At 34.1% G+C, this 25903-nt stretch overlaps 3 protein-coding genes across 4 annotated transcripts; 1 reads left to right on the top strand and 2 right to left on the bottom strand.

Moving 5' to 3' along the window:
* Positions 1 to 343: 343 nt before the first annotated feature.
* On the bottom strand, positions 344 to 6710 carry LOC137807174 (O-fucosyltransferase 35-like). Of its 2 annotated transcripts, XM_068607654.1 has the most exons (10): positions 6217 to 6701; positions 5926 to 5981; positions 5167 to 5245; positions 4970 to 5042; positions 4815 to 4885; positions 4643 to 4731; positions 3579 to 3711; positions 3074 to 3306; positions 1139 to 1615; positions 344 to 1010 (listed from the first exon to the last, which is right to left on the bottom strand). In XM_068607654.1, the coding sequence occupies exons 1-10, from the start codon at positions 6655 to 6657 to the stop codon at positions 818 to 820; spliced, it is 1845 nt and encodes a 614-aa protein (XP_068463755.1). In that variant the 5' UTR covers positions 6658 to 6701; the 3' UTR covers positions 344 to 817. The 2 variants fall into 2 exon arrangements, with proteins under 2 accessions (XP_068463755.1, XP_068463754.1); XM_068607653.1 differs by lacking the exon at positions 5926 to 5981 and having other exon boundaries at positions 5167 to 5310; positions 6217 to 6710.
* Positions 6711 to 13613: 6903 nt separating this feature from the next.
* LOC137807173 (DNA repair protein RAD7-like) lies at positions 13614 to 17991 on the top strand. Its single transcript, XM_068607652.1, has 6 exons — positions 13614 to 14989; positions 15246 to 15679; positions 15965 to 16126; positions 16635 to 16710; positions 17280 to 17435; positions 17594 to 17991. Exons 1-6 carry the CDS (start codon positions 13970 to 13972, stop codon positions 17726 to 17728), a joined length of 1983 nt encoding a protein of 660 aa, XP_068463753.1. The 5' UTR covers positions 13614 to 13969; the 3' UTR covers positions 17729 to 17991.
* A 4120-nt stretch (positions 17992 to 22111) lies between these two features.
* LOC137805874 (GCN5-related N-acetyltransferase 6, chloroplastic-like) lies at positions 22112 to 24349 on the bottom strand. The gene is made up of 9 exons (XM_068605769.1): positions 24062 to 24349; positions 23755 to 23971; positions 23584 to 23651; positions 23307 to 23343; positions 23153 to 23221; positions 22950 to 23054; positions 22714 to 22867; positions 22538 to 22614; positions 22112 to 22429 (listed from the first exon to the last, which is right to left on the bottom strand). Exons 1-9 carry the CDS (start codon positions 24148 to 24150, stop codon positions 22370 to 22372), a joined length of 876 nt encoding a protein of 291 aa, XP_068461870.1. The 5' UTR covers positions 24151 to 24349; the 3' UTR covers positions 22112 to 22369.
* Positions 24350 to 25903: the final 1554 nt, after the last annotated feature.

The following is a 25903-nucleotide window of genomic DNA, read 5'->3' as shown; positions in this document are numbered from 1 at the left end:
AAAAGGTCTCCGACTCACCTTTTCAAGATGCACTTCTATCCTAAAATAATAGTCATTCCACTTTTTTGTTATTTTTGTTTCAAAATAATAGTTTTTTTTAAACCTTTTTAAGTCACATAATTAAAAGTAATAAATACTGCACCACCTAGAGACACACAAGGAGCTGAAAGCTGAAGATTTTTATTACTAAGTTTATTTTATAATGGAGAGATATTATTTGATAAAATTTACATAGAGTTCAGCTTCATTTAGTGAACTCCACGAGTTTCTCACAATAATAAACAATTTATTAAAAGAAATATATTAAAAGAGTACATTCCTGGTACTACTTTTCTAAAGAAACTTGTTTAAAAAATCAATGAAACTATAGATTTCTATTTTTTAATCTTATTGTACAACAAGAATACAACTTATTCAGTCCCAACCCCCTTATCTTGCTATTAGTACAAGCAATGAATAAAATATAATCTAGAAAGAAAGAAAAAACCATTCATAAGTGTGGTTAGAGATGAGGTTGGCTTAAAAAGGTATGGTGTTTAATTTCTATTGCATGTATTGACAGTGGTACTCTGGCCTGCTCGTGCTTAATCCTTAAATTTAATACTGCTGCAAGGAATCTCAGTTTCTTATCCCCCCACCTTGGCTATTTGTAATCTTATCCCAACAGCCAGGAAATCAATAGCACCTTACCAGACAGCCCAGCACATTGCTATCTCCGCAAGACAGAAGTATGGAAAATATCAGACAGCCAGTGTCATTTGATTGCAGCTCTGCCATGCCATCATAAGACAGACAACCCTGAGGGGAGTCTCTACTGCTATCTTGTTTCACAAATACATCCTGGCAGAGGATTTGCATAAAAACTTTCCTCCAGCTTTGGAAATTCTCCAGGTTCCCTTGGATATGGGGCACCAATTCGGTCTGAATGCAGTTTTTTTACCTTGGAGCTAAACTTTTTCCATGAAATTCTTCCTTCATCCAACTTATCAACAAGACTAACAAAATTCATCCTGCATCAACCAATGAAATAAATTGGTGAGAATGATGAAGAAGAATCAGTTAACAGAGATCTAAAATGCATATCACCAAATCATCATGCTTGACCAAATAAAGAAGAAATAGGTTAGGAATATATTACTTGTCTGGATTGATGGTCTTCTTGAAGTTTTCAAAGCGCCTGTGACCTTGTACGGCCTTTGCCATATTTCCATCGTAAGTGTAAAGAAAAACATCGCTCTTTAGGGCCACAACATAGTCTATACCAGCCAACATGTTCTGATGATTCTTGAAAGGATTCAACTCTTCTTCAGAGGACAGAGAGGAATGAGAGAAAATGTTGGGGAAATCATCCTTGAGATATTTCATACTCCCTCTTCCAAATGCTTCTCCAGCTACCAGATAAATCCTGGTGTGTGATGGAAAACCCAATGCTTTAAGCAAAAGGGAGGTTTCCCTTGGAGTTAATGGACAACCTCCTAGCAATCTCCTCTCAGTCCCATTAATCTCCTTCTCCTTCCAGTGACTGACTTCATATCGCATCTGTCTCAGTTCTTCGTCTTCTTCTGCAGTCAAATTGTGACTGCATCCTGTAAATGCAAGCATATCCTTCTCATATCTATAACAAATTGCAATAGCGTAAGGTTAGAAGCATAATATTTATTTAAGCTTCTTGACAGGAATACAAATATCTTTTGAGTTGAGATCATCAACTGAGTCCAAAACTAGGGTAATGCTTCCGACTCTTATTCCATGAGACAACTCATGGTATCTGACTCAATGTAACGGTTAATTAAACTCTAAGCCTCTAAGTGCATATCGAAAAATGTGGAAGCAGTTCTAACATCTGATTCAGTTTTAAACGGAAATTGATGACAATGTAATCAAACAGGCAATAACTGTAGGGTCCAAATCTTTGACTTTCATTAAAAAATAAATTCAATATGGAAGCAGTTCTAAACTTGTACAAAATCTGGCCAAGTCCAAAATTTTCATGATCAAAATGAGGAAACTTTCATATCAATGGGTCCTTCACCAAGAAGCATGCTATTTTACATTGATCTTATTATAAATCCATGTAGATTCAAATGAGATCACTTTTCAAGGAAATAATCATTCACCATTTCTTCTTCCAACTAAAACAACCCTGGGAAAATCACACAACAGAAGCCCGCCTTCGCAATTTGAGACCCCAGGCCTTGGAAACTGCACACTAGATTTACTTCATACCTCCAGTGTGGGACTCAAGTCAATACCCAGCAATAGGATCCTAATAACCTATCTACCAATCTATATAACTATATATATTGTTAATATTGAGTGCTACCTGTATTAAACATTAGCTTATTTTTTAATATATAATAAATTTTCCATTAAAAGATTGACATATTTTATTGATCTTTGTTATCTATATATTGCTTATGCAATAAGTTATAAAATATTTTAGGACAAACTACATTTTGTATGCCTTGTAAAGTTCTTGAAATATTAAATACATATTTTAAATACACTTAAAAAATTCATATTAACATTTTTCAATTAATAGATAATTATCTAGTGTTGATATAACTATTAAGTATTATATTGATAAAGTTAAAAATAACTAAATAAAAATCTTCATAAAAGCAAATTAATTAAGTTATAAATGACTAAACAAGCTAAGCCCAAGCTTTGTTTTTTTCACAAGTTCAAGTTTCAATTAGGCTTATTTAAATAAATGAACCACATTTATTTATTTTTTCACAAGTCAAACCCATGCTTCAAGGGGGGTTCGGCTTGGCTGTTTACACCCATAACGCCAACCATCCCTTTGCATCTAAGAGATATGGTGAAAAGGTCTAAACAGCAATTGATAAGCAACTTGGAAGAACCATACAACAAAAGCTAATCTATGCAGTTAGAGAACCCAGGGCCTTATAAATCTCATACTTCCATTGAGACACTCAAATTCCATGCCTTCCAATTAGATCCTAACCCCTACCCCCAACCCTTCATATGAATGCATAACAACAAAAAATGGGAGAATGCATAACAACCCCAGCCTATATTTGTACCAAAATATTAACTTGTAACTTGCCTCAAATGAAGGGCAAGATACGAACTTCCATTCTGTTGCATTCTGGATACTAGCGTGTTTCCAAATTCCTCAATTGGAGCAGAATATTTCAATGCTCTGTAATTTACACGGCATCTTAGTTTCTGTATGGAATGTGGAATGTCATTATTGGCAAGCCTGGAATCAGTATGAGTGAAATAGATCACTTTGTGCTGCTTTAGGAGGGGAAGAACCTCAGTCTTATAATAAGGAACCTGTAGATAAACATTATTTATATATTTAATGATGGTTATTAGAAATACAATGAAAAAGGGACACAATGATATTGTGTGAATAAAATTCAAACATTATGATACAATGCAATTCATAATGACATTTGATAGTGATGTTTTCATGTTCTTAAAAAACTGAACTGGCTACCAAAAAGACCAGGCGGACGGATGACCAACTTCAACAAAATTCAATTAATCAGACATACTATTCCAGATTTGAAAAGGAAGTAACTTGAGTTGAAAGTTTTGTGGACCTTGGACCAAGATATTGGAGTTTTTGGAAAAGGCTCAATTCCAGCATAGGCAGGAGGTAATTTCTCAACTATGTGAACATCATCCTTCAGCATATGAATAAAATGCTTCCAATCAAACAAATCCTTGAAGCCACTGCAAATATATTAAACAAATTAAGTTGTAGACACAGAAAGTATTCAACAGGAGAATGGAAACCCATCACTTAACTACGGTGATAATTTGAAAAACTACAGCGAAAGGGGGAATATTGAATGAGAGATTAGGAAAACCAGTTTAGATCTTTCGGCCAACAACACCCTTCCATTAAAGAAAAACTTGTGATAATTCTCTTGAAAGAGATGTTGATTGTATGATAGCAATTGATTGCATACTTCTAAAAAAGTGTTGCGAAAGTACTTAAGGAATAAAGCTATATTTCCCCATCTCTTGGACATAATATCCTCAGTTCTAAGCTGCAGCATGATTTGAACAAGAATAACGCACCATAAAGGGGGTGTCAGTGATCTGGGTTGAGTTGACTTTAGTCGATTTTTTTTCCCATCCGAATTAAATTTGATTGGGTTCTCAGATCAATCATAATTGAGTATGGTTGAGTTGATCATCAAGTTGAGTAATTAAAAAAAAAAACACATTTTACACAAAAAAACAAGAATTAAATATTTTCAACACTTCTTAATATTATTAGGAAACACAATACTTATAACACATACATAAATAATATCCATACCATAAAACATAAAAAAATTATAATAAAATAGTTACACAATTAATATTTTTATTATATATTTATTAAGTTCTTGGGTTGGGTTGGGTTTAAAACTTAGGGACCCGTCATCCAAACCAATTCTAATTGGCTGCACTACAAAAATACTCAACTCAATGCACAAAAATGTAAATGAGGTTGGGTTGGGTGGGTTTGGGGTTAACTTGCTTATACCCATAGCTCAGAATCTTATATCAATTCATAGAAATAATCAGCATTGATTGAAACTGAATATTGCTTTAGGAGTGCAAGAAACAAGGACGTATCTAAATGCCTAGTAGGAAAAGAAAAGAAAAAAACCTATCATCAGCCCAGTAGGATGTGTGATCTAGAGAAGGAAGAACAAGCGTTGCCTTCATAATCTTAGCAACAGCAACCATATCACATATCTGCAATCAAATGTATATTGAGAAATCAGGTTATTGCAGCCTAACTTTCTATCATGTACCATCAGAAATCAACTCAGCCAGACCCCAAATCTCATCTGATTCAGACCACCATTTGCATTTACTACAATGTAACCATTGATCTTTGCATCTAGCTCTGGCAAAAGAGAACGTTGAAAGTGAGAAGAGAAAAATCTCCATAATAAGAGAAAGGAATATACTTGATAATATAACTTCATACTTTTACGATTACTTGGCAGATCTATGCATTGGGTGAAATTGTCACTGTTGGGCTTAGACCAGGTCCCTGAATCCTAAATAAACGAAAAGGCAAAGATATGTTTAGCCCTATAAATTACCCTTTTTTTCATTTCAAGTACTTCCTTTAAGAACCAAACAAAATTGTCAATAAACTTGAGTTACAGATTTGATACTTACTTCAGCCATGGCAGTATGGCTGTCACCTACTCCCGTTGCTAATGTTTTCAATGTTCGTTCAACATCACTTGCTCCCCCCCTATATGCATAACCAAGGGAGCTTTTGTCCATTAGATTTAGACTAGCAATGGAGTCAGGCAGTTCCTGATAAAATGGTAAAATAATTTACTATGTAAGATAAGAAATGCAAACACCGCCAACACCCCACAAATAATAACATAGTGACACAAAAGGATACAAGCACCTAGTTGGAAATTGGATCATGATATATCTACCAACTTCTTAATCTCTACATAGATTATTTTCACAATGCGGTACAATAAGGGTAGCTGTCTTTGGTTAACAGCCATAAATTCACAACCCAGTACACAAGACGAGTCTCCCACAAAGTGGATAAACTGCAGCGCATAAAAAATTAAAACTAAACTGAATTGAGTTCTCCACTCCAGTTTAAGTGTTAAAATGAGTGAGATAAATGATAAAATATTATGTAACAGTTAAGAAAGTGGGGCTCCCGCTGCTATTCCAAACAACCCAGTAGCTCACATAAAATCAGATACTTCCAAACACAAAAATAAATAACTAGTATTCACAAAAGGACGAGAAAAGAAAAAAGCACAATTGCCCAGTTTTAGAACAAGTTGCAAATGAAAAAGCTGAATAAGAAATCCAGATTTTTTAGGAAATTATACTTTTTGCGCCTCAAAAAACAAGGTTTCTTATAAATCACACCAAAATTTCAAAAACAAAAATATCGACCTGATTTCTAGATCGGATGAAAGAAAATCTAATTTAAGAGACGAGTCTCCAACCTTCTGCAGCAACAAAAACGGATCCACAATAAGCATAATAAATAAACAAAGTCTCTACTCAAAGACAAACTAAATAAACACTATAAAACTCAGCTCCTTCCAAAGTTAAATTTTTGACACCAGTCTTCGTAAAACTTGATGAACCTTCATTACACTAAGAAATTAACAATAACACGATCAAAGAATGTTGATTGACAGGAGGCAGTAGCAGAGTAAGATATGATGCTAACTAACCAACCTTATCCGATTGAGCTCTTTCAATGGCAGATCCAAGCCAGCCAGTGGCACATATCTTGAGAACACCAATGAAGATGCACACCCCACAGAACACCAAGAACATCAAGTGCCCAATTTTCTTCCTTTCCCTAAACCCCAAATCCTCAACGATGGAAGCAAGGGGCTTCTTCAGCAGGCTCCTCACATGCACTCTCTGGGTCACGTGATTGTGATTGTGACTGTGCCTCCCCACTGGAATACCCTCCAAAGCCTCTTCCGATCTGGGCGAGTTGATTTGGAGCTCAACCTCACCGGAGCCGCCATTGGAGTTGGTGCCGTCAGTATTGCGCTTGAAGGAGTGGGCGCGACGAGTCATTGGGCCGGAGAAACGCGGGCTGTTGACTCGCTGGGACACCCCATCGGAAGTGTTGTGATGGTGATTCGATTCGGGGAATATCGCCATTAGAGTTACACCCAAGCTTTTTCTGCACTTGTATTTGTACTTCTAGTTCTTGTATTATACTTCTAATAATAATAATAATAATAATAATAATGGTAATGATTAGTTAATTTGGTTATTATTTATTATTAAAATATCATCTTAAAGACTGATTTAGTAATAAATCAAGAACTATTTTATTATAAAGTTATAATATTAAAAATGAATTAAAATTATAAACTAACTGAGATTTACTACTATTTCCGCCACTATATTTGCATTGTCTCACACGTCGACATATTAAATTGTTTATTTACATTAATAATGATTTTAATTTTCTCTCTCTCCTTTATTACGCGTCCTAAACTCGGGACATATGCACTGCTTCTGAGGTTGTTCCTAGTCCTTTCTTTTTTCCTTGGAAAAGAAAATTTAAAAAAAAAGTCTCAATGCAAAGAGAGTAATCATTCATGTTCCTAATCATTGACATGACTGCTTCTATATTTAAGGAAAGGTGGTCGTTGTTTTCTGCGTCTCTTTTTAATTCTACTTAATTAAGAATCACCTAATAATAATTTCAGTTATTTTAATTTGTAAAAAATATTCAATTTCTAATGATTACATATCTATAACTATTTCCTGGACTCAGTAAAAAAAAACTACTTCCTCTGTGTTCCTTTCAACTAATTTTAACGTGGGAAAAATAGTTTATTTAGTTATTCACGTTAAATTTTTTTATACTTTATTGTGTTTTTTATATTTAAAAATTAACCATTAGAGAGAATAACCTACTTTTGTCCAATTTCTCTGATCATGGAAAAAATTTATGTAATTAGTTTTTATATTTATTACTTTTATATAAAATTGTTAATTGAGTAATAATGATATAATAGGAAAGGATAACTAATGCACTAAAAAAACTTAATGTTATAAAGAAGGGAAAATATTTTTTTTCTGAAAACAATTCTTATATATAGAAACAGAAGAGTATTTTGAAAGTATTATTTAAAATTTAAAATTTGTCTTAATTAAGATAAACTCCGAACTCAACCGTTTATAACTTGTTTTTAAAATAAGATAAATAAACTTACGCTGAGATGTTCACATAGTAGAGGTTTATGATATGAAAAAAGTCACAATATAAATACAGTGAGTGTTGATATTTAATCATGTTTAAAGCTTGAAACGAAATTCTAATCTGTTTAATTAAGGTCGTTAAATCTTACAGTGTGAAAGGAAATTGGAGATATTTGGTCAATTAAAGTGATATAATCATAGATTATTGACATGTGTTTTTTTAATTTTGGTATGTTTATTTTGTAGAGAAGATGAGCATTTAATATTGTCGGTGAAGAATGAATATTGAATAATATAAAAGATTAAGTGAAACCAACAGCGTATAATTGCAGCCTGTAATTGACAACCATTAATGCATTTTTAATTTCATTCTGATATTATGTGTGCGGTGTTGTTAGCTGGATAAAGCTTTCATACACGCAAACAGGATTCACATTGGAAACAAATATTCACTAAATTAGGTCATCTCATTCAAATTTCATAACCAATTTTTATTTTTATTATTAATTTACAAAATAAATTTTAAGACTAATTTAACTTTACAATGTTAGAACTATATATTATTTATGAACAGTACCTGATAAGTTTAATAATTATTGTTAAGATTATAACTTTGAGTCTAATCAATGCACTTATGCGTTATAAAATCTTGAAAATAGTATCAGTTGGTTTTAAATTTTAGTTTTGATTCATACAAGAGTATAATCGTGCGATGAGCCAGATTCCAAAAGGAATTTTCGCATAGATTATTTAAATATTGAACCACCTCATCACTTTTCATATTCAGTAAAAGAATGGCAAGTTTATCAAACCTTGTCAGTGAACAACATCCATCATTCACGTTCGCATGGGACAAATCATAAGTGCCCTACCAAACTCTTTCTCGACCAAGCACTTTAGCTTATTTAATATAAAACGTGAGATCAATTCACCAACAAACTTTTTATACCATCTACATATTTAATCATATACATCATTATGGTATTTATATGCGGTTTAGGTTCCTAATGTTTATATGATTAAAATAATATATATTTATATGTATATCGCTCCGACTCGGATGATTAAAGATCGGGTCAAATTCGAAATATTCGGGTAAATATCTTAAGGTAACGATAAACTAAAAGATATACTCTCATGATTTTGATTTCAGGAAACCACTACACATATTATGATCAACTGATTATCCAGCCCACAAAGGTAAAGGGATCCATAAGTCAACCTATAAATATAACTCTAGAAAGGGGAGAAAAGGTACGTTTTCATATCCTACTAGAACACCAGAAATATTAGTAGTAACTTGAGCGTCGGAGTGCAATCGCAGGTACCTCAACCAGTGAAGCACACGCAACGATAGGAAGAACTTCAAAGAACGAGAAGATCACCGACACATCAGCAAATTGTGTACCCAATAGACAGATACCGTCTGGACCCAATTGTGTACAGGTACAATATATTTATTTATTTATTTTAGGCTTGGTATTTTTTATTTACAAATACATGCCTTTATTATTCCCATTAGATATATAGAATAAGTCACAATAGATTCTAAATATGACTAAATTATTTTAGAGAAATAAGCTTATCTGTATTATAATTTCCTTTAAAACAATTGCATTTTTGCCCGCCTTTTGGAAAGGACTATATTTTTGTTAAAAAAAAAAAATCAGTTTAAATTGAAACCTGGATATAACAAGCTTAATTAATAAAGAAAATGGTGTTAAGTTTGTAATTAGGGATATATCAGTATATGACCAATTCTTTCGTAATAGTTTTTTCAATATGCTACCTTCATGGATAGTGAACTTTTATGGATACTTTAAACATGTATTTATTAATTGCAGGTGTGAGTTTTTTTTTGCCTGTTTGTTAAGTGTATGGATGCAAGTGTTTCTTTTAATTTTAAATTTTGTTTTACTTTCATTACTTCTGGTCATTACATTAAGAAGTGAGCTCTTAACTCATTTGGATTATAATTTGGGATTTTTTTTATACTTATATAATGTAAATTCATCTCATCTAATGTATAATTGACATATATATTAGTAGAAACACCGATACATACACCTTAAGCACGAGACTAAACATTTGTAAAGAATTTAATATTAATTAATAACGAATAACACGATATATCAAATAAACCTCCTTGTTATAATAGACTTTTATATTATATTACGAAATGAATTTAGGGTTATAATCGTAAATATGATTTCAAGAAATTAACTCTATATGTATTATTTTATACTTTATTTTCCATTTAGAATTTTTGTGGTTTTAAAATGCATATGAATCTTGTTCGGCTGATTTTAGATTCACTCATCTCATCAAAGATGACTGTGCTCGTAATTCATAGGTTGTTCTTTATAACTCAATTTCCTCTTATTTTGCTTTCAATCAACCATACTAATATTAATAAATAAATTTTAAAATTTACATTACATGAAACTTGTTTGTCAGATTTATTAACTGATCACCCAAGTTTATCTAATAGTATATGTTAAATTGCACATACTCGCTAAGTTAAGTTAATTATAACTTACAAAATATTTTTAATTTTAGAATTTGTTGAAAATTATGTGATAATTTTATCATACATATATCAAAAAATATTTTCAAAAATTATCCACCTATATCCAGAAATACTCACATGTAAAAAAATTGGATTAGTAATCTGTGTTGAGCTAAAATAATAAGTAAATATTAATGTATTTATTTATCGGCAAATATTAATATGTGTAAAGTTATGTACAGCAATACTATAATAGTATATGCAAAGTTATGTATTATTATTTTTGTCTTTCATTTTTTTTATTTGTATTCACGTAATTAGTTGCTCATCTTTTAAATGTTCCATTTTGCTTTGTATATATTTTTAAAGTAAATATGATTTTTCCATTAGTTTAAAACTAATTTAGTTAACAATTTAAATGTTGGAGGTTTAAAACTGTCTCAGTTTTTAAGATATTTTCATTACACCTGTAGTGACACCTAAAAGTTGTCACTATAATAAAAAAATAGTAATAATACATTTCTTTTTAAAAGCACTTATCATATAATTCTTTTTATCTTTCTTATCTTATCGTATTATATATTCTATAAACTTGTCATTTTTCCTTTTTTTTTCTATAGGTGTCAGAAATCACCGTTTCTAATGTTCATGAAATATTTTTCAATTAATTTTTTTTTCTCCTTCTTTATCTCTTTTTCTCCAATTAGTCTACAAATATTTCCAGTTAAGATTTGTAAGGAATATACGACATATATCTTCAATACATGAAGAGGTAATGAATACAAGTATTTAAGAAATGGATGGATACAATGAGTAGAAATATTTAAATTATTTGTTTATTAATAAGACGATTATCATCTTAAAGAAATAATTCATCAAATATGTTTTAATATCAATAAACTTGTTATAAATGATTAAATACGTAAAACACTATTACAAAATTTTGTTGTGCTCCTTAAAAGATAACTTTGATTGAATACACTATACTTATATATTTATATCATTGAATAATGTAGATTTTTTTATTATATAAAAACAGATTTATTTATTTTAAATCTTAGTCTAATAGAGTGCATTACGTATATGTTTTATTCTCATGAGTTATAACAAATATGCATTTATATTATTGTGTAAGCCATATAATTATATAATATTTCATATGTTAATACAAATTTGAATTTGTGTAGTAAATATTTTATAATTAATAGTTTCAGGAAAGTCTTTAACAAGATTCAGTATCTATTTCTTTTTCAATTTTAAATATTATATTAAAACATTACATACAACTTGTAGAGAATCTTGGAGAATGAAAGGGGAGCAAGGAGAAAAGGTGGGCAACTTGACAATGGTATTCTAGCAAAGCCTCCCAATGGAATTGGAAAAAGTGGTGTAAGAAGAATGTCCTTCAAGGAAAATATAATTGGTTAGAGTATAGGAACCACATGGTGAGAAGACAACTTCCATATATAAGGAGAAATTTATTTGTGACTATTTTTCTTATTATAAAAGGAGTATAGTATTCTTTAATAAAATATACTAAAATCACTTTCTTTTCTTTTATACTATTTTAGTGTTTGGGAGTAAAATTAAGGGAGAAAAATAGTTTTTTTTTAAAGTTATTTTAGTACCCCATAATTTACATATAACTATTACAATACCGGTTCTACATATTTCTATACAAGCTTACAGTTTTTCAAAACATTCCTAATACGTGATTAGGACATATAGAAATACAAATATTTACAATATAAGTTTCAAAATCAACGCCTTACAACTCTTCTGATCCTCAAACACCTGTAAGATCATCTGCTCGTGTACATAGTACCGTCATCGCAGTTCAAACACAACAAGAAAAACAAGGGTAAGCTAAAAGTCGGGTTGTCTAATAGTAATTACGGTTTTCCTTTATATAATAAGACACATAAATTTTAATCCCACTAAAAACATTTTATATATGTTTTCAAATATAAATAGTTGTTAAATCAAATTGGAGTTAAAAATGTTAAAGACATGAAGTTAAAAAAATACTTAAACCAAGAACTAAAGTTAAATATGTTGAATATCAAACAAAGATAAAACATTTGACCAATGATAAAACATTTGACCATGTAAGTTGACCACGAGAAAGTGAATACCAATTATATTTTATTTGAATAAAAAATACAAGATAAAATAAAATTTGTAATATTCCAAAATTAATTAGTTTTGTCATGGTTCAAGTTATGTTTAAGCTTAATTATATATTATGAGCCTAAGTTATTTGCATTTCATCACTATGGATATTCTATGCTATAAATATAGAGAAACATAACATGTAAAATAATATAGATATACTACATATGGAAAGTTTAGTATGAAGAAAACTCATTAATTGTATAGTAACTGTTTACAACGTTTGTCCAATCTATTATTTATAAGAAAATTATGTTTCTGAACATGTTTTCAGCTTTTCTTTATAAAATCATTAGAAGTAATTTTTTAAAAATTTGTTTTAAAAAGTGTCATGATTTTAATTGATTATCATAATTTTATTTTTTAAACTGCTCATTGATAATTCTATTAAAAAGTATAATAATTTTAATTTTTTTAAAATAATTGTAGTTTTTAATTTTGTTAGTGTTCCGGTGTAAAATGGAGTGAGAGATTTATCAATTAGTTAGTGGGCATTCCTCCTGGTACTTCTAGAACTAGTTTATCTTACTTTTCCTTTTTTTTCTTTCACTTCTTCACTTTAGTCAATATCTCATTTCTTTTTAGACTTTTGGCTCTCAATTAGGAAGACACTTTTAAAAGGTATATGTTCAAATAATTAATACCGATGTTTGTGTAATTAATGTGCAATTAATAACTCATATATGATTATTATGAGTCTTTTATTATTGGGTCAGATCAACCAACGTTTAAATGTATTACCTTTTCGTACGGAGTTGTTGTTAATTTTCTCTTTATCTTAATTCATTTTGAACGTTTCAGTTGGTCAAAATCAGATATTGAGACTTCTAATTCTCATTTGATTCTGATAGGCAGATATGGTTAGAATATTTTTCTTTTTATTTATTTTATAAAGATACATTTATAATTTTAAATAACTCTTTTGTATTGTTCACTATATCTAATGACTTGATCTCATCTTACAAAATTCTTGCTTCTCCAAAACCTATTTCATATTAGATTTTTGGCTAAGTACAATGCATGTTCTACCTTTTATAAAAAGTATATACTAAAATACAATTTAAACAAACCCACAAAGTGTCTCATATCAATTTTGCTTTAGAAAGAGAGATTATTTTGGGCCGACACGGCTTACTGATTGATCTAAGCCTATTCATTGTGATTGACTGCTTGACTTCATGAAATTTAGATTTATAAAAGGTTTATGAAATCCTAAAATATTAGTAAAATTGATTGAATTTGTAGAGAAATGAAAGAGGGATTTGGTAGGGTTGAGTTTATAGGGTGGTGAGTGTGAGTGTGAGTGTGTGGAAGAGAAAAGGTGTGGCGGGAAAGGAAGGAAAGGATGGAGAAGTAGAAGAAGTTTGTATTCTCTCTTTTCTTTGTTATTGTTTGTGAACAATTTGATGCAGAGGAAAGGCCCACCAACCAACCCTTTATATTCATTCCCCACCCTTTCACTCTTTCTTTCTCTTTCTTTCCATTCACCAATGCTACCATTCAACCTAACTCCAAAACCCTCAATCCCATTCCCTCACCCAACCATCACCACCACCTTCTTCTTCCTTCTCCTGAACCATGACCAACACCAATCCAATTCCAGATTCTAATCCTTCAAGCCTCTATGGTGATTCCGATTCCGACCTTGACGTCCTCATCAATGCTCTTTTCGAACCTAATCCCCAATTCCCATTTTTCGATCACCTCCAAGGATCCACCTCCGACTCCAAAGAATCATCCCTCAAGAGAGGATTAGACACCGCCGATGATTCTTCTCACACAGTAATTCCCCTCAAACGCGGTCGTATTGACAATGTCATCCCTCACCGCGCTGATCTCCATGCGCCCGTTCAAATTCAAAACCCTATTCCTCCTCCTCCTCCTCTTCCTCTCTCCCAGCCTCCGCCACATGCTGCTACCAATGGAGACCCTCACGCTGTGGAAGGGCAGAGGAAGCGCCCGGTGTTTGACTCCGATTTTCTGTCCAGGGCTCTCCGTGAAGCTGAATCGTTCTTTCCGCAGAATTCAGGCGATAACGACTTTAACTTTGACGTAGAACCTGGAGATTTTAGTGCACCTTATCTATCGCTGAATGATTATCGGAGGATTCGGAACATGGAACGTTTCCGACAGATAGCGAAGGAAAGCGCTACTCACTATGCTCGATTCACCTCGGAGGAGACCACAGAAGAAAGACCGTCGTCTTCTGCTGCGCCTCAGGGAATCGAGGATTCCACCTCTCCGTTTTCGATCTCGATGAAGGCGATCAAAGAGGGAGCGGCTAAAAAGAAGGGGCGTGATGCATGGGTTGCGAAGAATCAAAAAAGGGAGAAGAGGGTCTGTGTTCCCTCTTTGCAAGAACAGTGTCTCAAAATTCTTGCGGACAATGCTGATGCCATGGTTTCTCTTGAGGGTGTTCCGGATGAGTTGAGGCACAAGCTTTGCAAACTGCTCTGTGACTCGAGAAAGATGAATAATCACTTCCTTGAGCTTCTACTCAGTGGGTCTCCTACGGAGATTCGCCTGAGGGATTGCTCGTGGTTGACGGCGGAACAGTTCGCCGAATGTTTTCATTCTTGTGACACTGGAAGACTGGAGGTGTGTTGGTTGCTCAAATCAACTTGACATGCATGTCACTTTTAAGTTAGAATGTTGAATTTCATTTTGCATGTCAGTCTTTTTAACTGGGTGATTTATATTTTGTGTATTGATTTTTATGTGTATATAATTTTTAAGGTTTTCTGTTTTTTTTTTTAAATTTTCATTTGCATGCTTTGCCTGATTTTTGTGTATTTGACGAGCAACCTCTGCCATCGGTATCTGACTTCTGTTTATATATCTACTTGTTGAGTAGGTGCTGCAACTTGACCAGTGTGGAAGGTGTATACCTGATTATGCATTATTGGGTCCTCTGAGACAGTCGCCATGGCGGTTGCCGAGACTAGTTAGTCTGTCCCTCAGTGGTGCATGCCGTCTTTCAGACAAGGGGTTGCATGTTCTAGTTTCTTCTGCCCCATCACTAAGATCAATCAATTTAAGCCAGTGCTCCCTTCTCTCGTCTGTCAGTGTCAATATTTTGGCCCATTCGTTGGGATCCCTACTGAAAGAGTTATATCTTGATGATTGCCTAACCATTGATGCTGCACAAATTGTGCCGGCATTGAGGAAACTCGAACATTTAGAAGTGTTATCACTGGCTGGAATTCAAACAGTCTCTGATGAATTTATAGGGGATTACATCACTGCACGTGGTCACAACATGAAGGAGCTTGTTTTAAAGGACTGTAGGTAAGTGCTGCGTGAACTCTTTACTGAAGATGCTGAGTTTGTGCTTGAATCAGTTGAAGTTTGATAACCATTCACCACTCATTGAGCATTGATTAATCATTATTTCTGATTTTGGTTAACTGTTAGTCACTCTTTGAGAATGACAACCATTATTTATAAATTTGTTAGTTCTTTCTAACTTGGAATTATGTTTGCTAGGAAATCTCAAATTCTGATCTCCTTGTTATCTTTCGTTACCAAATATTATTTTTCACTCTCTTGTTATTTATGTTTCTTAATGTGCAGAAAATTAACCAATGCATCAATAAAAGTCATTGCTGAGCACTGTCCTGGGTTGTGTGCACTCGATCTTATGTATTTGGACAACTTGACGGATTTATCCATGGGATATCTTACAAATAGCTGTCGAGTACTCCATACATTGAAGCTCTGCCGTAATCAATTCAGGTGCTTTTTTGTTTTCTGCTATTTTCTCTATCTCTTTATACATTTGCACATTACTTTTGCTAGTTTCTGATATTTTCTGTCTCATTTTAAGTTTGTTGTAATCTGTCTTATCTTTGCAAGATGGATTCTTTTGTAGGAGGTTACAGCTTTTAAATAAGACGATTATCTATGTAGGAGTGGTTAATTAATAATTATAATTTCAAATTTGTTTTGGATATTGCTCTGATGACTTTCTCAACTTGAGTTAGATTTCAGAAGTGTTTTTAAACACTTTAATCACATGAATTGATAATGGTTTTGTAGCATTTGATATGTCAGGAGTATTTTCTATTATGGGTCTGATCGACACGCTCCTTGTCACCGAGAGATTTGAGAAAATTCTTCTATGCATCTGTTATTATCACCATTTTTGCATATGATACAATTGGTGTTTACTGGGATGCTGATAAAGAGATCTCTTGTTAATTCTTGTCGGTGAATAAATTTAACACAATTTTTTCTCCACTAGTGATGAAGCAATTGCTGCATTTTTGGAGATTGCTGGAGAGTCCTTAAAAGAACTTGCACTTAATAATGTTAAGAAGGTGAGTGGCTATATTTCCTTGTTGACTTTCCCTCGATTGGCTCATATCTTACACACTTTAAAAACCGGCCCCCCTGAATCAGTGACATGATGAAAATCTTCTATGTGCCCGTAAAATGATTAATTACATTATTATTATTATCAGTTTAACCTAAAAAAATTAGGCAGTTATGTGTTCAGAATGCAACTGCATCTATTCTTTGATTGGTCACAATTGTACTCAAGCAGACATTTCAACATGCAATGGATACTTCAAATTATTGTCTTCAAAAATTAATTTTATAACTAGCAGCTTATATGATATTATTTAAACAAAATATGAAAGTTCCTTGACGTGAAATGATCGTGCCTATTATATTTCTGGTTTATGGCATAATATGAAACAACCTCTCCCTATTGGAGGAAGACAACGTGTAATCAACTGACTCTTGAATATTACTTAATGAATTAAGGTCGTTGTTAATGTTTATTCTATTTGGTTTTCAATTAGCATTTTGGCTGTGTTGACGAACAAAATCTTATTTATAATGTTTTATTTTCTGACTGTATGACACATTTGGTTTAATTCAGGTTGGGCACCATACAGCCTTATCACTTGCTAGTCATTCGAAAAATTTGCATACTCTAGATCTGTCTTGGTGCAGAAAGTTGACAGACAATGAGTTGGGTTTGATTGTAGATAGCTGCTTCTCACTGAGGTTGCTTAAACTTTTTGGATGCTCACTGGTAAATATGTTTTCATTTAACTGAACTTAAAGGCATTTCTGTGATGAATCCCTACTGGTCATAGAAAAATATATAACACTGTCGTATTAAAAGTCTTTATATGAAGAAATAAGATGATTTTGTAGGACTACATTTAAAAGTTACATATTATTTTGTAGGTAACAGATGTTTTTCTCAATGGGCACTCAAACCCAGATATTCAGATCCTTGGATTGAAGATGTCTTCTTTATTGCAAAATGTCACAGTGCCTGATGCCTGTGAAGGTCCTTTGCGTTATTCATCAGTTCGGTAGATTTGGTATATAAAAGACACAATTAAAAATGGAACATATGGTTATTTCTAGTAAAAGCAGACATAACTTTCTGCCAACATGATAACCAGAGTCAAGAAAACAGTGTTGCCCGATGTACTTTTAGTTTTGTTGATGTCATAGTTGTTGCAAGGATTCAAACCCAAACATACAGACAATTCATATTCATTATGTACAGTGGATATGTAAATTTGACTGAGACAGGTAATAATATTTTTTCCTGAAAGGAAGAAAACTTCTACCCAGTTTGTCTTGCACCATAAAGTTTTTTACGAAAGAGATTAAAGATTTCGGTACGGGATCAAAATTTTGCAGTCATGTGACAAATTCATCGCTTTATTTAACTTTGCAATCATTTAAATTGAACAAAAATCAGGATTAGCAAAAAAAGTTGGAAATGCGTAATTTGAGTGCACCAGTGAAGAGTTATTTTTATTCTGCAAAACATTTTAGATCTGGATTTTGATTTTCCATATTGAATTGAGATTAAAGAAATTTTAAGTATAAATAAGTTTAAAATGAATTTCGCTAAATTGACGTAAACTGAGTTGGATAATCTTTCAATTATATTTTCTTCACTTTTCTTTGCAATGGATTCCTTTAGATGAACTTGAGATCTAATTACATTTTATCAAAATTATTGGATACTAATTTAGTATTAAAAACAGTTCATTAATTAAATAATCTTTTAACTATTTATGTATTAAGTAATATTTTCACTTTTAAAAAATTAATTTAAAAATATAACCAAAAAAATCTTTGAAATTTTAGTATTTTTTTTTCACACCCTTAGACTTAATCAAATACCCTAGAAAGAAAAATTGTTGAAAAACTTTAGATTATGAAATATAATCTATGTACACCCTGCCTTGAAGTTGAACATGATTTGATTAATCTTCCACATTGGAAAACAAAATTTTAGATACAATAAAATAAATTGTATTTAAAATTTAGTTTATTTGGAATTTTTTAATTTTGACATGTTCGGGCCTTGGCTTAATCACCTCGATTTTGCCCCTAACTGATTCAGATCAACTTGGATTTAGGCTGACTCAGCTTGACCTTGACCACGCCAACTCGACTTTACCTTGGTTTGAACCGACTTAACTTGATCTAGGCGGCCTGACTCAACTCAACTTAGTCCATACCGACTTTGCTCCACTTGGCTTGAGGCAATTCTAATCGACTTGGGTTCATTTCGAATCAACTTGATATAGTTAGGGTTGACTCGATTCCACTCGGGCCGACTCAACTTGACTAGGGTTAGATCTAGGCCCATGACGACTCATCTCTATTTGGGTCGCAACGAATTGGGCTCGAACTGGGTCGCGATCGGCTACCCGACTTGCGATCGACACCGCTTGACCTTGGTTTGAGCCAAATTAGTTTGACCTAGGCATGGAAAGACTCGGGTTGACCTGGGCCGACTAAGCTTGTTCTCGGCACGTGCTGACCCGACTCCCCTGGCCGAGTCGACTTAGCTTGACCTGGGAACGGTCCAATTCATCTCTACCTGGGTTCAAGCCAATTCAGCTTGACCTGGTTCAGACCGACTTGGCCTGACATGGGTCCGAGTCAACTCGACTCAATACGGGCTTGGGTATACTCATCTCGATATGCGTTTGTGTTGACTCAGCTCGACTTGGTCCTGTGTCAACTTCGCTCGACCTGATCCGTGTCAACTTCTCTCGACCTGATCTCGTGTTGACTTCGCTAGACCTAATCATGTGTCGACTTCGCTCGACCTGGTCATGTGTCGACTTCGTTCGACCTAGTCTCTTGTCGACTTCGCTCAACCTGATCCCATATTATATGGGCTCGACTTAGGCCTAAGCTAACTTGACTCACCTTGGTCTGGACCGACTTTGCTCGACATGACTTGGTCAGACTCTACTCGACATGACTTGGCCAGACTCTACTCGACTTGACTCAGCTAGACTCGACTCAACTTGACTAAGGCTAACTTGGCTCAACCTAGCCCAACTCATCTCAACCTGCGCCTGAGTCAACTCGGCTCAACCTCAACTCAAGATGACACAATACAACATGGACTAGCTTGACTCGACTCCACCTGGGTCTGGGCCGACTTGGCTAGATCTAGACTCAGGCCGACTAAGCTCAACCTGAGCCAGGCCAACTCAACTCGACCTCAATTCGGGTAAACTCAGTACAACCTAGGCTAGGGCCAATTCGGGTCCACCTAGACCTGGGCGGACTATGTTGGACCTGATCCGACTCAGTTTAACCTGGGTTTGAGCGGACTCGATTCGACTTAAGCCTGAGTCGAATTGGCTAAATTTAGGTTTGGGTCGACTTGGCTTAGCTTCGACTTGACCCGGGTTGAATCTGCTCGGGCTGACTCTAAACCCTAAACCCAGGCCAACTTTGTTTGACCTTAACTCGGGCTGACTCGACTCGCCCTAGGTCCATGCTAACACAATTAAAGTTGGTCTCAGAGTGAGTCTATTTGATTGGGGTTTGGGCCGAATCAACTTGGGGTCCAAGCTGACTCGGCTCGACTGAGACCTAGGTTGACTCGACTTGACATTGGCCTTGACCGAGTCGTGTCGACCTGGGTCCACACTAACTCGCTTCTACTTGGGCCTGAACTGACTTGGCTCGATCATGGTCCAACCTAACTCGACATGGTACAGATCGACTCGGCTCGACCTATGTCTGGGATGACTTGACTTAACTTGGACCCGTGTTAACTCGGCTTGACCTTGGCCCAGGCTGAGTTGGCTCTACTTGCGACTTGATCTGAGACCATACTAACTCGGCTTGACTCTACTTGACCTTGGCCCAGGCTGAATCGATTAAACTCCACTTGGGCTTGGGTCGACAACTCAGCTTGGACCCATGATGACTCTACTTGACCTTGGCTTGAGTCGACTTAGCTCGACCTAGACCTAGGCCAACACGACTAAACTTGGGCTCATGTCGATTATGTTTGACCTGGGCCCGGGCATAATGTACTCGAGTCTCGGGCCGACTCGGCCTGACTTGGCTCAACTCTCTTTGCCTAGGTTGACTCGACTTGACCCATGTTGGACCTCAACACGCGTTGACTCGAATCCATCTGGGCTTGGTCGACCTAGGCATAGGCCGAATCGTCTCTACTTGGGCACATGCCGACTCGTCTTTACCTGGATTCCGTCCGACATAGCTCGTCATGGGCCCGAGTCAACTCAACTCGATTTGGGTTCTGGTCGACTCAGCTTGACCTGCCCTTGTGTTGACTTGGGGGCCAGGTCGATTCGAGTTGACCTAGGCTAGCGTCGATTTGGCTTGACTTGAGCTCAGGCCAATTTAGCTTGACTTGGGCCCGAGTTGACACGACTCAACCTGAGCCCGAGTTGACTCAACTCTACCTAGGCCCAAGTCAACTCAGCTCGATCGAGGCTGATATGATTGTACTTGGGTAGGGACTGACTCGATTCAACCTAGATTCGGGTTGAGTTGACTCAACCTAGTCCAAGGTCAACTCGACTTGACCTAGACTTGGGTCAACTTAACCTAAGCTTGGATGAACTCAACTCTACATGGACCTAGGTCATCTAAGCTCAAGCAAGGCTAATGCGACTGTACTTGGGTTGGGACTAACTCAATTCAACCTAGGTTCAAGCTAAGTTGACTCAACCTAGTCCAAGGTCGACTTGACCTAGACTTGGGTCAACTTGACCTAGACTTAGATAAGCTTGACCTAGGCTTGGATGAACTCACTCAACTAGACCTAAGCCTAAGACAACTTGACTCGAGTATGGATTAAGACAACTCAACTTGACCTAGGCCCAGGCCAAAACTACTTGATATGGGTTAAACTTAAAATCCAACCCAAAATCCATTTTGGATAATCCAAAAACGTATCTAATATATCTAATCCAAATCTAATTAAATGGATACTTAAAATCTCAAAATATAGATTTGAATTTGAGATAACTTCATTTAAATGGGCCTAAAAATAATATAAATTTAAATAATTATAAATTAAATTTGACAATTTTCCCAACTTAAAAAAGTAAACCCCAATTATTTCTAGTAATTTTTTTAAATGGAATTAAAAATAATATAGATTTAAATAATTATAAATTAGATTTCCCAATTTTCCCAACTTAAAAAGTAAACCCCAATGATTTTCTAGTAACTTTTTGTATAGGGTCAAAATTATACTGAGTTTTGTTAATAATTTTCGTTTTCAAACGTTATTTCATTAAACTAGTTTCCTACAAAGTTAATTTTATCGACCCTCATTTAAACACACTATGGAAGGCAAGAGAAGTTCGTTGTTTTTTCTTTCTCAGATAACACTCTTAAAGACAATAATGTTATTGGATTATTTAAACCTAAATAGAGGAGACGGGCGGCTACAAAGGACAATATTTCTACAGAAAAGGAAATGTGAGGAAAAACAGAACAGAGAACATTGGTATAGCAATGACATGTACATGTATTTACATCAACTACACTGTCAGTTTGAATCTTCTAGAGAGATGTATTTCACACTTACAGATTTATGATTGTTGAATGAAAAATAATTGTTGTTGAAACTGTGAATGCAAGTTTTTAACAAAGAACAAAATTGTAAAATATCCAATCGAAGCACAGCAAAATATCTTTCGTCCTTTACATCTGTAAGCGAAGCAAGTCATAAGGACTTTTTATCAACAAGGGGTTTTCAACTACCTGAAAAAAAGTGACAAGTCGAGGAAATTGTCTTATCATGCATTTTATGAAGAACTGTACTAAATCCATTATAGAGCGCTTAAAAACATGAACAAATAGTCGCATTACCTCAAACCCCAACTTTTGGTACAATGCCACTGCAGGGTCATTGTTTGCGTCCACATGCACATAAAGACGTTCCACACCTACATGCATAACGAATTCGGAAGCCTTCTTACTTTAACATGCTATCTAATATCAGACAATTGTTGTAAAAGTTACTCTCACATCAATCTTCATATTACCTCTAGATTTTGCATATTCCACAGTAAAAGACACCATGTTGCTTGCAATAGCCTTGCGGCGATATGGTTTGGAAACACATAAGTTTGCAATATAACCATATCTGCTTGTTGGTGTTCGGTTGACTTTAGAAAAACGTGGAGCATCAACCAGTTCCTGCACAAATTGTTAGTTATTGAAGGATTAAAACCATCAAAGAAAAAGAGACAAAAAAAAAACGATAGGCATAATAGCTTACCCCAGGAAAGGTCTCCCCTAGCAGCAAATATCGGATATTCAGATCAAGGGTTCCTACAACACTTCTTATTACTATGCGTTTTTTACCTTTCTCCGGTTTCATCTCCTGATAAACTTGACACCAGACACCTTAAGGGAAAGAAAAAAAAGGAACTAAACAGATAGATGCTTCATCAAATAATCCAAGAACAAGAATGCTTTTACCGTGATGATGCATGTGTAGCTGTGGCCGTGTTGTGGCTCCTTGCACCGCTTCTTTATCTTAGCAAACTCCTTTCAATAGGAATTCTTGTTAAAATTTTCATTAAGGGACACTCCAATGCATACAGAACACAGAGTAAATAGCATAAACTCTAACCTTTCTAGCATAGATCTTCTTTCTGTAATGGGCAAATCTGGATAAAAAAATAAAGAGAATTATAGCAGCATGCAACTTTTCATCCATTTATCTGGTTAATAGCTTGCTACTATTAAAAAAAGAGGAAGAAGACTCTCAAATGTCGATTCAATTACAATAAACATGCACACTCCAAAATATTTCACCCTCATTTTCTTGAATCTCTATCACTATAGTGAATCAAGTTATTATCATTAATGATCTCCGATAAAGAAAAAAAGCCACTAAACTAACGCACTCGGTGTCAGTGTGATAGCGTTCTGTTCGATCTTCCCACTCATTTTCTGCCCTTAGCCACGCTGCTATCTGCATTAGTACTAACAAAAGTAAATACTCATAAACAGTGTAAAATATCATAACCTAAATAGAAAAGATTAAAAGACGAGAAAGAAAAAAAAAGGAAACTTACCCAATACTCTTCGTCAAGAAAGGCCTCTCGTGCAATGAAATCGCCAAACTCAAATCTGTCATGGGGTTCCATTTCATGAGGCGAAGGCTGGAAGCGCCCAAGGTTGAAATTGCAGAACCTCACAGTTTCCCGTCGGGAGACAGGTGGCTTTAGAGTTGAAAGTTGCACCGAAACTTCCTTCTTCTTCTTGGGGATCAAGAAATCAAAATCCGTAGTCCTGACAGAAAACAACACAGAGAAGTTAATGAGTAAGATCATACATTGAAGCAAAGAAAAGGATTTTGAGAATCAAGAAAAAGAAGATGACATGGGAAGAGAAAGCGCGATTCTTGGCCATTTGGAAGAACCGGAATTGTGGAAGTGTGGGACGTGAATTGTGGAAGAAATAGAAGGCATGATTGTTTGTCTGTAAAGAAGAAGAAAGTGGTTTGTGTCTTGAATTGGAAGAAGAAGAAATAGAAACCAATCTCGTTTTCTTTCCCAAATCAACCTTTCTTCTTTCTTTTTCTGCTTCTTCCTTCTCTTTATATCGTATGCTATGATAAGGATACAGTTTCAAAATAATATATACGAAACAATGTTATCTTCAATTAATACGTCATTTGATTATCAACAGAAAAGTATTAACGTATTTAAAATTGCACATTCTCAAGAAATTACATGACAAAACAGGATTTAAGTACACAATTTATTGAAGTAATTGTGCAAATGAGATTATGAATTATTATTGTACCACATTTATCTTTATATTAAGATGTGCCTTTCCTTTCAATTTATCGAGTAGACTAATTTATAGTGTATCTTTAGTTTCCATGTTTGACTCATGATGAACACATAGAGACAAAAAGGAAATATGTGATTGGAAGGGGTGGTTGTTGAGGTATTGGATTTAGCTGAATTTCACATCATTCTGAAAAGGAAGTTGGATTGTTGAATAAAATATAAATTCTGAAACATTTGTTGGTTTCCTCGTGAGAAACGGAAAACATTAGTAGTTTGTGTTCATTGATTTGCAATGAAAGGAAGAGTTTGTAGCCTTTTACCACCCTTTCTCATTCATGTTAACTGTGTGAGAAATTCTAAGACATATAATGTGAAAATATTTTTAATTCATGTTTGAGTGGAATTACTCTTTATAAATCCGTTTACCAACTTCTTCCAACAGCGATCAAACTTGACAAAAGATTTGTTGCACAAGATTAAAAAAATGTATACATGAAGAACGAAACCACACATTTATGATTTAAATTTTAATAAACTGAAGCTTGAAGTAGTTACCTTAAAGTTGATTTGATTTATATATGGTTTGGTAATTTTCTTTGTATAATTTAGTGCTAATGCAATTTTCTATTCAGTGTGATATATAAATTTTGTTGATTATTAATTTTTAATTGCATTAATTTTGTCATCAAATACATTATATTGTAGTGAATGTAGTAGTTAATAGATTGTAGTAAGCTTGACAATATGGAATAGGGGTAGTAGCTAATATGGCTTTTGTATTATTAAATTTGCTTTTAATTTTAAAATGCTTAAAAATGATTATATACATAATGTGGCATAACTCAATAATCTAATATATAAAATCTGATATATAAGAAATATTAGTTAAAATTTGAGAAAGTAAGGTTTATCTGTTATGCGTCTTTCTATAAAAGTTTATCATATGATGCGAATTCTCTACTTCATCCAAACCATTGTTAAAATTAATGAGTGAAATTAGTAGATATTATATCTTTCAATGATTTGTAATATGCTGTAAAACTTTAACTTTAACTTATTTTTATGAATATTTTATGTTCATTTGTTAAAAATGTCATTGAATGTTTTATTTATTGACCCTTTTTAAATTAATATTTATTGTGATATAAGTAACCACTTTCCTTGTGTATTTGTTAATTCTAATATTTCATATTTAGTTTATTATAAATGTGGTTCATATTTTGTAAGTGATAAATAATATCTTCTTCATCCAAAGGTAAAAGTCAGAGAGGTAAGTGTTGGGTATGAAGTCAAGACCAATTGGGTTTAGCTGACTAGATACCATGTTTAGTGAGTGAGCTTAATCATTGTACACAGTTGAAGCACAGATGAACATTGTTTCGTGGCTTCAAGTGGGAGATTGTTGGGTATGAAGTCATAACCAATT

This window comes from Phaseolus vulgaris, chromosome 3 (assembly GCF_000499845.2).
Source record: "Phaseolus vulgaris cultivar G19833 chromosome 3, P. vulgaris v2.0, whole genome shotgun sequence".
Lineage (NCBI taxonomy): Eukaryota > Viridiplantae > Streptophyta > Magnoliopsida > Fabales > Fabaceae > Phaseolus > Phaseolus vulgaris.
Note: the sequence above shows the minus strand (reverse complement) of the source record. Positions and strands in the feature narration are given on the sequence as shown.

Excerpts from the sequence above, each read along its gene's own strand:
- LOC137807174 (XM_068607653.1), bottom strand. The coding sequence starts at position 6,657 with ATGGCGATATTCCCCGAATCGAATCACCATCACAACACTTCCGATGGG. Across the intron at positions 4,732-4,814 it reads TGAATCAGATGAGATTTGGG|ATATGTGATATGGTTGCTGT; the intron begins GTCTGGCTGAGT and ends ATTTGATTGCAG. Across the intron at positions 3,307-3,578 it reads CTCCAATATCTTGGTCCAAG|GTTCCTTATTATAAGACTGA; the intron begins GTCCACAAAACT and ends GTTTATCTACAG.
- LOC137807173 (XM_068607652.1), top strand. The coding sequence starts at position 13,970 with ATGACCAACACCAATCCAATTCCAGATTCTAATCCTTCAAGCCTCTAT. Across the intron at positions 16,127-16,634 it reads CTCTGCCGTAATCAATTCAG|TGATGAAGCAATTGCTGCAT; the intron begins GTGCTTTTTTGT and ends TTTCTCCACTAG. Across the intron at positions 17,436-17,593 it reads AACTTTTTGGATGCTCACTG|GTAACAGATGTTTTTCTCAA; the intron begins GTAAATATGTTT and ends ATTATTTTGTAG.
- LOC137805874 (XM_068605769.1), bottom strand. The coding sequence starts at position 24,150 with ATGCCTTCTATTTCTTCCACAATTCACGTCCCACACTTCCACAATTCC. Across the intron at positions 23,652-23,754 it reads TTCTTGACGAAGAGTATTGG|ATAGCAGCGTGGCTAAGGGC; the intron begins GTAAGTTTCCTT and ends GTACTAATGCAG. Across the intron at positions 23,222-23,306 it reads AGAAGATCTATGCTAGAAAG|GAGTTTGCTAAGATAAAGAA; the intron begins GTTAGAGTTTAT and ends TCCTATTGAAAG.